We start from the raw sequence: 13,981 nt of genomic DNA, 5'->3' as shown, positions 1-13,981 counted from the left end.
GACTAGATTTTGTCCTTATAATTAGAAGTAGGTGCTGCTGCATTTCGTCTTCTATAGGAAGGCGGCTGTAGCTGCAAAGCCGCGGCGATTCCATTTCACACCCCGACAGACACACGCAGACAATGCGAATCCAAACTCGTTTTAATATTCGCCCCCCAAGTCCTGCAAAATCCCCGAACCCGAGAGGAGGTTTTCCGTTTTCGTTTTGTTTAAGGTCACTGCTAAGATCAACCGGGACAGTCGGTCAAAACTCGCAAACCTCGAGAGTCTGACATCTTGCCATGGGAGAGAAGGGCTGAGGTCTCACTTTCAGAATTATGAAGCAGGGATTCCCTTTGATTTTTCTGTACGTGTCCCCCCGCTCCCCCTCTCATTAGTTTTATTAAAGCCTCCAGAATTTTTTGGAGGTTGTTTTCGCCGCTTCATGCAGCCAGAATTTGTGGTTTGGAGTTTGGTGCTTGACTGGGGCGGGTGTTTTCTTCGCTGTTTGTGTTGAGGAAGGAGGCGAAGTGATGTTACTAATTTTGAACTCAGCAACTGTGTCCCCCCCCCCCGCTCCCTCCCGCAAGGCTTTGCAAACTCTGAGCCGCAGCTGGACTCAAGGAATCTAGGAACCCGACAGATGTGTCCGCTAATGCTCACCTGTCGCTGCGTGTTCTCACCCCCCCTCGCCCACTGCGAAACCGGAGCGGCCCGAGGAGAAGTTCACTCGCCTGCTGCGGCAAACAGCAAACGAAGTGACCGCACTAAAGCCTGCGGAGTGAGCGGGGTTCGGGGTGTGACTGACCGTCTCTCAGGGTGTGATCCCAGGGGGGCCTTGCAGAAAGGCGGCTGCCTGGGGGGGCCGGTAACAGCGCGATTAGAGCCCCGCTTGGCTGTTTTGTCGCTAACATTTCCCAGGGCCGCTCCGGCCTGTTGCGCTGGAGACCGGCTCTGTAGATCCGGATTTTGCTCTCAGAGCCGCTTCTCTGCAATAGGCGCCCGTGCTAGGCTGAAGGGGGAAATCGGGGTGGACTCGGGCTGCCACTTGCGTGTCCGGGGTCGCTTCTGGTCTGGCCTCTTTTCCCCTAAGCGGGCACCGGGCTGGTCTGAAGGAGAGTGACCCGGAGGGGCGGTTAGGCGCGTCTGGGTGGGTGTTGTTGTTTTGTCTACGTGCCCTGGGTCCAGATGTTAACAGAAGATCCCCCACCACCGGCATCATATCGGGCGATGCCCTTCCGCCAGCTCCACCCCCCCCCCATCCAGAGCCACCCTTGGGTGCTTTCCCGTGCGTGTTGGCCTGGGGCAGTTCCCGCCGGGGGAAGACGCATGTGTCTCTCTGGCTACTAGATGTAAAGTTGCCAATGTGTTAGCAGCAAGGAGTGAAACTCGAGGGGAGAGCGGGCTGCGCGCTCGTGTGTGTGTGTGTGTGACACACACCCCATCCCTGGCACAGTGACTTCCCCAGAACCTCCAGCCACTGGGGTTCAATCCTCAGCGTCTCCACTGGCGCTTGCCCCGCAGACGAATATGAATCTGCAGTTTTGATCCTGTGGGCTCTGTCCAACCGCTCCGCAAGCCCTGACATCTCCCAGCCACCTTGTGCCCCCCCCTCCCCCGCCAGAACCTAGGGATTCCCCCACATCTCCCCACTCTGCCCCCACCCCAACTCCCAGCGCAGCTTCGCCCTGCAGCGGCGCAGCTTTTTCAGCCAAAAGGGGGATCCTGCATCTTTAAATGGGATGTAATATTTTGGGATGGGCTTTTTCATAACGTCACTCCATTCCTCGCTCCTTTTTTTTTTCATTTTCTCATTTCTTTCTTCCCTCTCTCTCTCGTGCCCGTGTCTCCATTGGAGCGAATTTCCCTCTAACTTCCCCGATCGCTCCCCCTCTGCCCCCCTCCACTTTGTATTTGGGGGGGATCTTGTAGTGGGGTCGGAGATCTATACCCCGCCCCCCGGTGAGGATGAGTCTTTTTCGTCTTAAATTTCGGGTTGATTTTTTCCCCTCTTAAAGTTGGATCTTTCGCTCTCTCTTGATTTTGGGGTCCCGCCCGACACCCCCCTTCCCGCCTGCGGTCCATCCCCAGAGAAGAAAGATTCCGGAGAAGGAGACGGGGAAAAACTGCTACAGCCTTCGAAATGACTCAGTAACTTTTGCGCCCTGGGTCTCTCTGCTGCAGTTAGTCAGTTTCCCAGATCAGCTCGGGATGTATTCGTCTCCTCTGTGCTTAACTCAGGTAACAGCCCCCCGTTTGCCCCCTCCCCAAATCCCCTCCGGCTGCTTCCCTCCAAGCCCCTGCTTCGTCGCTGGCTCTGTTCCTGGAAACCGGGATGCGGACAGGGAGATTTGGCTTCCTCTGCGGAGATCGGTGGGGTTTTCGGTGGAGCAATTTCTCTGCCACCATTAGTGCAAAATAGTTTTACAGTTAAAGAAAAGGGCGGGATTTCTGGTGCGTGTAAAGATCCGGGCTGTCTGCAGCGGGGATGACGCTCGGCTCTTGCCGGTTGTTTTTATTAGGGTGGGGGTTGTTTTTTCTGTCTAGTGATTCCCCCCCCTTCACTTTCACTGGGGCTGGGTTGTTCGCAGGGGTGCGAGTGCGGTGGTGGTTGTTGTTTTGTCATGCGGCGGGAGGTGGGTGGGTGCAGGGAGACTGCAGGGTTTGGGGGGCATTTGGGGAGATGGGGGGAAGGGGGCATTTGGGGTGTAATTTAAAAGAGCGACTGGCAGCTCGCAGCCGGCTCGCCTCGGGGCGCTGCTGCCTTCATGGGCATTTAGAGGGGAAAGAATCGGCCTGTAACTAATTGCTTTCAACCCCCCCCCCCCCAGTAATACACGTGAAACTTCCCTCTGCACCGAACTGCACATGTCCCCCCACCCCAGGCCTGGGCTTGCGGGGACGGGCACGATGGGGGGCAGTTTTTCTTGGGAATGATCTAACTTTGTACGAAGTTGGAATCACATGGGCGTGTGTGTGTGTGTGTGTGGACTCCCTACGAGCAACTCTGTGTGTCTCTGTGTGTGTGTGTTATTTTAGGGGATAATCTGTGCACCGTGGCTAGTGTGTATCGTGTAGGTCACAAATATTCACGGCGCGTGTTATGTGTGATATTCTGAGGGATCATATTTTCTTGTATATTGTGTTTGTGTTATTAAAATATTGATTATGCGAGTGTTGCTTTAAATGAGAACCTATTCATTGTGGGTGGCTGTGTAACTGTAGGTGATAAAATAGTCTCTGAGTGTTGTGTATTTTATGTGCATGTTATTTTAAAGGGGGTGGCAAAGATGACTACCTGTGTTGTGCATTGTGTTACTCTAGGTCATCAAATAGTCCCTCTCTGTGTGTTGTTTTAGGGGATCACTGGGACTGTTGTATGAGTTTGTGTTACATGGAGTTGTAACATATTGACCACGGGTGTTGCTTTAGATCACAGCATATTGGCCCTGTGTTTTGTGTGTTAGTTTATAAAACATAGGCTATAATATGGTATGTGGGTGTTCTTTTAGGTTCTGTTCACAGTTGGTGTTGCGTGTGTTATTTGACAGGAGAGAATATTCCCTGGTTGCGTTGAGTGTTACCGTTGTGGGCTCTCTGAGTGTGTGCTTTGTGCGGTTTCTTTTTGTGAATAAAATATTCGCTTGAAAGTTTCTTTGCATATTCCACCAAAACTCTGCAGAGGCAGGGCCACGTTGGAGGGGGAGACTAGATTGCTTGCTCTGTCCATATTGATTTTTGATATTTATTTAATTATTGAGCAGCCAGCCCTCCCTTTGCGTCTGAGTGACCCTTTCCCTGCTGCGGGGCCCACTTGCGCCAGCGAAATCAGGGGTCCGCAACCTTTCAGAAGTGCTGGGCCGAGTCTTCATTTGTTCACTCTGATTTAAGGTTTCGCGTGCTGGTCATAATTTTAACGTTTTTAGAAGGTCTCTTTCTATAAGTCTATAATATAGAACCAAACTATTGTTGTGTGTAAAAGTAAATACGGTTTTAAAATGTTTAAGAAGCTTCATTTAAAATTAAATTAAAATGCATAGCCCCCCGGACGGTGGCCAGGCCCCGGGCAGTGTGAGTGCCACAGAAGAGCAGCTTGTGTGCCATAGGTTGCCTACCCCATAATCTCTCCTCCCTCTGCTCCTTAGTGACTGTGAGGGTCTATTCTAGGCCTGGGAGCTCCATTGAAAAGAGAGGAGGAGAAAGGGCAAGGACTAAAGGCTCGGTCTGCTCCTGGATCCCAGCCCCTCAGCTCCCCAGCTGACCCCCAGAAGGAGGGTGATGTCAGTGGGGCAGGAAACTAGCAAGACACCCCGCTCGCCTCTCCTTCCGTCTACCAGTCAGTCCCTCTGGGGCTGGACTTTCCTGTGGCTTTAACCTGATTCTTGCTTCCCCTTCTTGCAACCCCCACATCAGGGTCACATGCTGCCCCCTGCACTGGGTGTGGGTAGGTGCCCACAGATCTGCACCCACGGGGAGACAGACAAGCCACAGGGACAGGAGGATCCCTACGGCTTAGCTGAACACCCAGGAGGCAGTGCCTGGGAGCAGGCTCACCTCCCCTGTCTTAGGTGTCATGCACATTGCAGCTGTGTTCCACCTGCCTGTGTCTCTTGGAGAAAGGGGGAGAGAAGCCCCTGGATTTTGGTCTCGCCTCTTTTACCGGTGTTAGTATTTCTGGGCAGTTCCTGAGACAGGCCTCAGGTTCCTGCCCCAGGAGCCAGGCGACGGTCGTTCCGCCCCACATTTTGCAAATAAGGTAACTGAGTTTGCACAAGGCCGCGTCTGGAAATAGAACCCAAGGGTCTCAGATGCCAAAGCTATATCTCATCGACTCAGCCATGCTGCCTTTGGGAGGGAAGGTGCCAAATCTGTGTGCTTGACTTTGCTGGCTGCAATCATTGCTCTAACCACTAGACCATGCTCTGCTCACCGCTCCTGGAACGGAACCTAAGAAGCCTGATACACCACCACAGCCACGCACTGTGTAGCCTGCCGGCAAAGTGTGTGTCCTGTCCCTCTCTAGAGCTGCAGTGGGACAGGCCTGTGGCTGGAAATGAAGGGCCTAGATTCGCAGTCGGCTATTGAGCCAAGACGGTGTGTGATCACGTAGTTAAACACACATGCGAGAGGCTGCAGAATTAAGGCTGCATGAGTGACATTAACTGTGGTGCTTCCTCAGTTCTGACTTTCTAATCTTAAAGATCTTTAACCCAGCAGCTCTTTCCTTCTCTCCATCCTTCCTCTCCCCATGCACACACCTCGCCCCCTAGACAGCCCCTCCTAGGTTAGCATTTGCCAGGGACCAGATGTCTTGGGGGGCTGATAGTGGCCTGTCATTCACCACTAGCCCAGTGCAGCAAGGACAACAATTGTGCCCATTGAGTGGGTCTCTCCCACCATGTCAGGGGATTGAGACAAGCCAGGAGCAGAAGCTCTCACGCATGCCCAGCAGGGAGCCTCGTTTGGCTTGGGGAGCTGCCAGAATAGGCCAAAGCCCCACCTGCCCCCCGCCTTCCCGGTGATATGGACCTGCCCCAGGTTTGGGCTTTGCAGGGCTCCCCGCAGACAGCTCCCTCCACCCTTGCTCATGGGCCAGGAGAGTCCCCTTGACGAGCAGCAGCTCTGGGATTGTCCCTTCCCTGCCAGAGCTCATCCAAGGCTGGTGTTGCACTAAAATAGCCCTGGCACCTCTGCCTAGTGCAGTGCTGGCCAGGGCTTTGCAGTGCTGGGCTTGGTTCCGATCCAGAAGCATGATGACGCGATTGCACACAGTCCAGCTCTCTCTCCCTGACTAGGGGCTTCCCTCCACCAAGACCGGGGTTCATGCCTATCTCCTCAGACAGCAGCGTGAGCTTGCGGTTAGTGCACCGCGCTCCCAGCTCTGCCACTGGCTTCTGGGGTGTGATCTCAGGCAAAACACTTCCTCCCCCTCTGGGCCTTGGTTTATCCATCTGTAAAATGGGGCAGTGATAGTCACCTACCTCCACGCGGGGCGGGGAGGGACAGCTCTGAGGCTAAATTAATAACTGCAAAGGGCTTTGAGATCCTCAGCTGGAAGGTGCCTTAGATGAGCAATTTATTATGAGTGCAATTAATTATTATTATTAATGCAAGGAGCCCCTAGTGTGTGCAATACGCTCGGCCTGCAGAAGCAAGAAAGCATGTGACCTGCTGATTAATTATTATTTATTGTTATTTCGGGTTGAGTCCATCCACCCCCTGGTTTGCAGACAAGGTAGGACTGTCCCAGCCAGGGGTAACTCTAGGTAATACTGAGTCCTGCCCTGAGTGCAGGGAACTGGACTAGATGACCTCTCGAGGTCCCTTCCAGTCCTACGATTCTATGAACTCTTACCCTGAGTTCCTAAACCTACTTCTGAGCAGCAAATATTTCCCCTTTGAAATCCGTCAGAGGCACCAAATCACAGTCTCTCCCCTGCTTCCCACCCCCCAAAAAAGAAAAGAAAAATGCTCCTGGGGAAGATTCCTATAGCTTAAGGCCACTGTGATCATTTAGTTTGACTCCTTCATAGCACAGGCCAGAGAATCCACCCAGGGGTTCCTGCATCGAGCCCACGGCAGCTTCAGCTCCCACCTCTGGCCCTTGTGCAGTCCGTGACCAGTGCCTGGGGAGTGTAAAGCACCTGCCATGCTGGCGGGCAGGAGAATTGGGCCTCTGGCGTTCGTTCCCTCGTTGTTATTCCAGTTCTTGGCCTGAGACAGGCTTTTCCTCTGGGTTTACCCTGCATCAGGGAATCCCATATCAGCTGCGCTTTCCTCTTCTGCAGAGGGGTTTGGTCACGTCTCACGGATGCTCGTCTCCGGTCTTGGTCCCACGTTTGGTGTCGCAGAGCTGAGGAGACGCTTGCAGGGTTTCAGAGATGAGTAGAGTGAAGTTCAGGGCCATAATCTGCATTCGGGTGCAAGTCTGGAGGTGCCTGGATCCCGGGTTCCGGGTGGACCCACCTCTGCTTCTGGGGAAGATCCAGGGAACTAACCATGTGCAACTGCTGACCAGGGGAGCCCTGTATGGGTTTTTAAAACTCCCAGAGAAGGGGGTCGCTGCCCAGCATCACCCAAGGGGTAGGAGCCGTGGGGGGAAGTATGTGGTCAGAAGGAAACGCAGCACCTGTGTTGGGAGCAGTGCAGCTTTGAACTAGGTGTGTATGGACGTGTGGAAATCGGGCTTTCCCATGTGTCATTGCTACAGCTCTCTGATACTGACCTTGGCCTGGGGAACCACATGATCTTATAGTCTCACTTGATAAGCCCCCATCTTCTGAGCCCCCGGCTCTTGAATTCTCCCCCACACCCTTCGGCTAGGTCTTTATCTGGGTGGGGGAGGGACAGGAGATGTGCTTGGTGGTTGTGCTGTTTTGTCCTCCTTCCACAGCCCATGTGGGGGCTTATGTGAAGGGGGATGGATGCCAAGCTTCACTCATGTTGAGGCTCTTCTGGTTTACTCCTGCTGGGCCCATTCATGCCTTCAACCCAGTGACACCTGACTTACCCTGACGTCAGGCAGAGGAGCACCAGGTCCCCCAGGTGTGGGTATCCGTGAAGAAAATAGTCCCCTAAGAGGGAGTGCCTTGAAAAACTCACTTCAAATGAACCTCAGTTGAATTGTGCTGGAAAATGACTTGGCAGGGCTGGTGGCTCAGAGCCCAGGTCTGAGAGTGCTGTCTGGCTTGGCTCCAGGGCCCTGCGGGGCTGGGCCTCAGGTATTCAAAAAGAGGAGCCCTGGTACCTCTTCGCAAGGGGAGGTCAGAGGAGATGAGACAGCCGCTCAGGCAGTGAATTCCAGCAGTGATCTCAGATCATGTGCTGAACCATGAGGGGTAAGTAGCTAGGAACTGGTGGGTTGTGTGTGTGTGGAGAAGGTTGCAACATACTTTCGATTCTCCCATCTGCTGCGCATTGTTTGGGAAAAACAATGGGCCCCTTCTTTAAGTGTAACCTTCGCGATTCTCTCGCCCATGTCATGTTCTCCCACTGTCTGTGCCCACTCTCCACCGTGCAGGCCGGGGTCCCAGCCATGTCTCCCATCCCTGGCTTAGCAGAGATTTGGTTCCTTCTGCCTGGTCTAATTTTAAAAGCTGGGTCGGTAAAAATAGATCAGTTTATGAACCCGGATACGAGCAGGCAACAGAGCCTGCAGGGAGCTCAGATCCGGAGCTGGGGAGACGTGGGGTGCAGCGACGGGTCGGATCAGTAACATGGAGATAGCAGGTCTTGCACTGCGTGTTTCAGTGTATGGCTGTATATGTGTGTGTCTGTGCATCCGAGATAGCTTCCTCTGTCAGCAACCCCAGGGAAATTCTATTTACTTCCGGGGAGTCGGGTCCTCCAGAATACATCACAGATTGTTTAGTTACCCCCTTTGGACACTGTTTGTTTAAAACCAGTGGCCAGATGTGATTCTGGTTTACAAACTCCATCAGTTCCGATGGACTCACACAGTATAACTAAGAGCCGACTTGGGCTCCATACATTAAATTATTAACCCTCATCTGGGTTACCAAAATACCCTTCAATAATTAATGTTAGACATCTAATTTTCTTTTCCTCCTTTCTGCAGTTGGTTTATTTGCAGCATTTTGCTCAGCCTGGCAATGAAAACAGACTCCTCAGATTCTCATGTGCTGGCCCCATACTGCAATGTTTGGGTTGCTAAGCTGCAAAGAACGGGTGGGGAGATTACATTAAAATTAAAAAAATGGCTTCCAATGACATTTGGGAGAAAATCAAGAGAGGATTTCTATTAATCGGAGATTTTAATAAACAAAATCTCAATGTTGGGCCCGAATTACCTGACAGTGTCTCTTTAAGGGTGCTGGGAGCTGATAAACATGGTCTGTGGCTTTATTTTAGGTCATGCTGGTTACAGGAGCATTCTGGGAGCTGTAGTTCAAATGGCCTCAGTGACATTGCTTCCTGGTGTTGCTCACTTATACTCTTCCCAGAGGCTTTGGCAGTTCAGTTAGTGCTGGTCCCAAGCAGTGAAATCAGGATCTGGATTAGGAATGTAGGGAGGTTATAGCTGGGTGCTGGATTCAAAACCTTTGGAAGTGTAGAGGTGATCCGAGGAACAGAGAAATGCACCGTTTCTTTTTCATCTAGGTGATGGCTAAAGACGGCCTGGAAGTTGTTTTATGTTCCCCTTGGTTTTTTTCCATGAGAAGCTCAGGTCCTGTCTAGTGTGGAATAGTCTGTGCATAAATGCAAGTGGGTTGCTGAGTGAGGGAGAGATTTGTGGGTGCATGGCTGTAACTATGCAGGTGCACGTTAAATCTGCCCCACCCCCTCCCCGCAGTGTGGACACAGTTACCTTGGACTGGAAGAGCTAAAACACCTTTACACCCGCACCCACACCAGGGCTTGTGAGATGTAACAGTCCTGATGTTGCTCTACTGGGAAAAGTGCTGTGTGTAGAGCCGGCGGTTTAACGCTGAGTTAACCCAGGCTCTGAATCTGGCATTGCCCCTACCCTGCTCCTGTCCACAAAAAAGACCCTCTCCCCCAAGGAGGGGTGGTGTTTGAGCCCTGTGCTGAGCCGCCTAGCTGGAGAGTGGGTCAGAGTTCAGGCTCTGCCCTGACTTAGGCTGGGAACCCGCTTTGAGGCCAAACCGCTCTGTGCTGCTAGTCCTCCAACGCTTGCCCACAGTTCCCCGCTGTGCCCAGTAGGACAGACAGGTTCTCCCACAATTGACTGGGAAGGAATCACCAAGCAGCTCTGCTCACAGCAGCAGGGAGCCCCTGGGATAGGTCCTAGCAACACGTGGGGGAAGCGCAGTGCCAGCGAGGGGACAGCCTCTTGGGTAGGGCTTTGCAGCACGGCTGCTCACACCCAAGCAAGGCTCAGACCCAGGCGCCGAGTGCTCCGGATGCTCTGCGGTGAGATAGAGCCTTTGGCTTTGGTTTGGTTTGATTCACCCCTAGTGAACTCCAGCGGTGGAGAAAGCCTTTGCTAAAGACTGAGCACCCTGGGTAGAGAGGGTACAAGACGCATCCTAACAAGGCCTCCACGTTCTCGCGATACCGGACATTTTGGCACTTCCCACCCCTGCCTGCCTGCCCCGCCCCCAGCAGCATGCCTATTATGCACGGTGCGCGTGAGGTCACGCTGGTGGAGCTGGAGCAGTGCACTCTTCCAAAGGGCGTCCCCCGGCCAATACTGGACAGAACCATGTCTGGTTATCGCCCGGTACCAGAGAGGGGACAGAGCAGCCCAAAGGAGACCCTGTCTGGCGTAAAACCGGGCAAGCGGCCATCCTATCTCCAGCAAGGCCAGGGACGATCAGAGGAGACGTGCCTGATACTTACCCAGTAAAACGAAGCACAGTGTGTGTGTGTGGGGAGGCGGGGGGCTTGCCAGGCTTTCTTGAGCGATCCCTTTAAAAAGGAGGTGGGTCCATGTGCTTTTTAAAGACCCCAGCCTGATTCTTCTCTGGTGAGAGAGTTCGATTCACCGTCCTCTCCTGTTCCTAGTGCCTTGAACTCCGTTCTGGTGGGCAGTGATGCCACTGGACCAGCACAGCGGGTTTACTTCATTGCAAACGCTGGTGCTGTAAAAGGGAGTTGAAGATGGGAATGCTATTATCCACTGTATTCTAGCACTGCAGCGACCCCAACCACTGTGCCCTTTACACACACGTGGTGAGAACGTCCCTACTCCTGGGCCCTCACAATCTAAACAGACAAAGGGAAACTGAGGCACGGAAATGTATCTAAGTTCACAAAACAGGTCAGTGGCTGAACCCATCACAGCACCCCCTTTTCCTGGCTCCTCAGTCTAGTGCCCTAACCCCAAGACCATGATGACTTGAGCTCACGTGACTTTATTCAAACACACAAAAACTTTGGTGACATTTACCCTGCCGATCGCATCTCATTGGTGCCTCTCATTTGTCCGTGCGGTTTCCATATAGACCCTGGGGGTGAAATGCAGCCGCGTGCAGAGTCAGTGCCGGGGCGATGCAGGGCTCAAGCCCTGGTCTGAGGTCTCGGTGGGGACCTCAGTAGCTCACTGAATGCTGGAATGCACAGTGGGGAACTTCACCCCGTCGGAACAAGAGGCGAAAACAAAACTCCCTCTCCAAACTTTGGGCGAGTTTTGACCTGGGGCTGAACTTTGTGGCTCAGGTTCCCTCTCTAATTATAAGGAAATCATCAGAGTCAGGCCCTCTATTTCTGATCCCAACATTTTTTGAACGCACACGCCCACCCCATGTGTTTTATAAGCCTGTAATTTTTCAACTGGCAGATCCGGCCTGGCAAACAAACCCCTGGGACTTTCCTTTCTGGGTTTGTGTTGTCACCAGGGATACGGCCGACTCCCTTGGAGTTGTGGGTAGCTGATTCTCTGTAGCGCCAGAGTAAATCACTTCAGTTTATTCTGGGGCTCTCAGCTCTCTCCCGTGTCACGTGGGCTGGGAATCTTTCCCTCTCACTCATGGCCAATGGATTAATTTGTCCCTGTTCATTTCCCTCCCCCTTAACCAGCAGCGCTGGCATTCTGTCTGTGCGATGGGGTGTAGACGCCCAGCAGGGCAGCCAGCAGTTGGGGTGGCTTGGCCTGGCACTGGCTTCTCCCCCATACCCCACCAGATCCGAGCGGTTGGAGGCTGCAGCAGCTCTGGTGTTTGCTGCATCACCCTTCCAGAGGGGCATGGGGGGGGGCATTTCAGTCATCCCTGACGTGTCAGGAGCTGGGTTTTCCAGACCCCTGCCCCCCCCCCTTCACTCTCACCCAGCCTATCGGTTCTCCTCCCCCTATACACCCCAAATAGCCCAAGCTGCTCTTGTTTGGCCCAAATCTCTGAGGACACTCGATTTTCTGGCCTCTCATTTGCAGCGTCTCCTCCTCTCCTCCAGTACAGCCTGGGCGCTGGAGAGCGAGACTCTGAACACCCCCCCCCCGCCCCAATGGTGGCTGCAGTTACACAGGGGGACGGGAACCGAAAGCAGCAGGAGGTCAGTTGGGGGGTGGGAAGGGCAAAGGAAATACTTCCAAGCCCGGCGTAATGCTCCCCGCTGCGCCTCTTCCTGGGCGATGCCGGAGTGTCGGTAATTACCCACGCGCATGGCTGCACGGCCGTGTGTTAGGGTGAGCGGCGAAACCCTTGCGGGGACAGTTCCCCTGCTGATCCTGCTCTCACTTTGTTCACACACGGGCTGAGCCGGACGCTCGGGTCTTCTGCCGTCAGCACGACTCCCGCAGCCAGGGCCACCAGCTCCCAGGCTACGAGCGTGTGTCTGTCGGCAGAGCCATCGCTTGCCCCCCCACCAGCCCTACTGCTCCCGGCCTGGGTGCAAAAGGGGCCTGCAGCTTGTCTTGTAGAATCGCCCCAGGAGGTACTGTGTATTAGTTACACCAAGGGGTGAGGAGGGGGGTGTTATCGTTCTGACTTTCTGAGCCCGCTCTGCTGCTCTGAATTCTCCACCTTTCCACCTCTCTCTCAGCCTGAGATTTTCTCAGGCTTGGGCGGGTTCCTAGGCTGGGGAATCCCAGCGTTTAAGGTCAGAAGGAACCACCAGATCAGATGCTCTGCCCTGTCTCAGCAGCCTGCTGGGATCCACTCAGAGATGCAGCCACTAGCTTGTGGCTTGGATGGAGCCGGAGGTGCTCAGCGCCTCTCCGGACCAGGCTGATGGTGGCACCCGAGCCTCCCCAGGCACCAGTCATGACGTTGGCTTTGAGCTATACAGGCCCTGTAAGGCTGGTTGGTGGGGCAGCAGGCTGGATCCAGGCACTGGCAGAAATCACCCCTGGAGAGAGACTCCGGATTTACGCCAACGCAGCCGAGATCAGCGCCTGCCCCCTACCGTGCCCTGATAACCCCCATCGCCCAGGATGCTCCCCGGAGCTGCGCATTTGCAGGTAGAGGACAGGAGTTCCCTTCCCTTGTGCTGACCTCCAGTCACCCTGCATGGCTGATCCCTGTCCCCAGGCCTCTGCCAGGAGGGGTCATGCAGGGAGGGTCCTATTGGCTTTGTTTTCTTTCCTGGGCCCCGGGGCAGGGAGCTTGGGGAGGGGGCTCTGTGCTGCTGTTTGGTTTGATGGCTTTGGACTCCCTGAAACATGAAGAGAGGGGCTGGGATTCTGCCAGCTGAGAGCCGGGCAGTGCACCCAGCATACTGAGCTGGGGCAATGCATGTTACACCGGGGAGCAGAGATCGCCTTGAAATTCCTTCCTAGGGCTCTGGAATAAGTAAGGAAGACGCTGGTTTCCTGACGGGCCACTCCACTGGTTGTGCTGAGCCCGGTTCCTCCTGGCCCAGGAAGGGGCTAGTGCGAGGATGAGTGAGAGCCATGCAGGTCCCTTCATCCATCCTCTCTCTGCCTCCTCCTCACGCCAAACCAGCTCCCCACGTCTTGGGCCAGCCGGAGTCAGCACGAAATACGGGGTGGCCCTTCAGGAAACCAGCATCTTCCTTAGTTGTTCCAAAGCCCTAGGAAGGAATTTCGAGGGGCGCCCTGCTCCCTGGGTGTAACACAGATTGAGCCCATCTTTGTGGCATGGAAAATACTGCACCAGGGATTGATTTATTGATCAGCTGTTTCTCTAAAAGCGCATTAAACCATGGCTTCCCCATCTCCTGCCAGTGTCCATCTGCAATTAGCGCTGAGGCCAGAATATCCTGCCTGTATCTGAATGTGATCGTGTTCGAGGCAGGGAGAGTGTAAAAGAAAAGTCAAACAACCAAACCTTTTTTTATTCCATAACTGAAACCCAAAAATATTTGGCACCCAAAAATGGAAAAATGTTTGGTTTGGAGGCAATTTCCCCCTGCCTTTTAGTGGCTGAAAAGAGGGGGAAATATCAGTTTTTGACAGACGCCCACAAACCATTGATGAAAAATTTCTGGGAAATCTTTTTTTGAGTTTGTCTAAATTTTTCACAGCTCCGAAAACCATTTCCCGGCCAGCTTAGCTGGGGACTCTGCCCACTTCCATCCTGTTCTCTTTCACGGATCCAAACCAGGCCCGCCTGGCCACTGA

At 53.8% G+C, this 13,981-nt stretch overlaps 1 protein-coding gene across 6 annotated transcripts in view; it reads left to right on the top strand.

The window, feature by feature from the left end:
* The first annotated feature begins 460 nt into the window (after positions 1-460).
* The window catches only part of NFIC (nuclear factor I C), a 148,330-nt gene continuing 134,809 nt past the window's right edge, over positions 461-13,981 (top strand). For 2 of the 6 annotated variants that reach the window (XM_075070838.1, XM_075070839.1), the window contains exons 1-2: positions 462-760; positions 2,071-2,220. In XM_075070838.1, the coding sequence (XP_074926939.1) occupies positions 623-760; positions 2,071-2,220 (288 nt within the window). In that variant the 5' untranslated portion in view covers positions 462-622. Of the gene's footprint in view, positions 761-1,804; positions 2,221-13,981 lie in introns of those variants that run through there. The other 4 variants (XM_075070840.1, XM_075070835.1, XM_075070836.1 and 1 more) reach the window with 4 other exon arrangements.

Source organism: Chelonoidis abingdonii, chromosome 11 (assembly GCF_003597395.2).
Source record: "Chelonoidis abingdonii isolate Lonesome George chromosome 11, CheloAbing_2.0, whole genome shotgun sequence".
NCBI classification, from domain to species: domain Eukaryota; kingdom Metazoa; phylum Chordata; order Testudines; family Testudinidae; genus Chelonoidis; species Chelonoidis abingdonii.
Note: the sequence above shows the minus strand (reverse complement) of the source record. Positions and strands in the feature narration are given on the sequence as shown.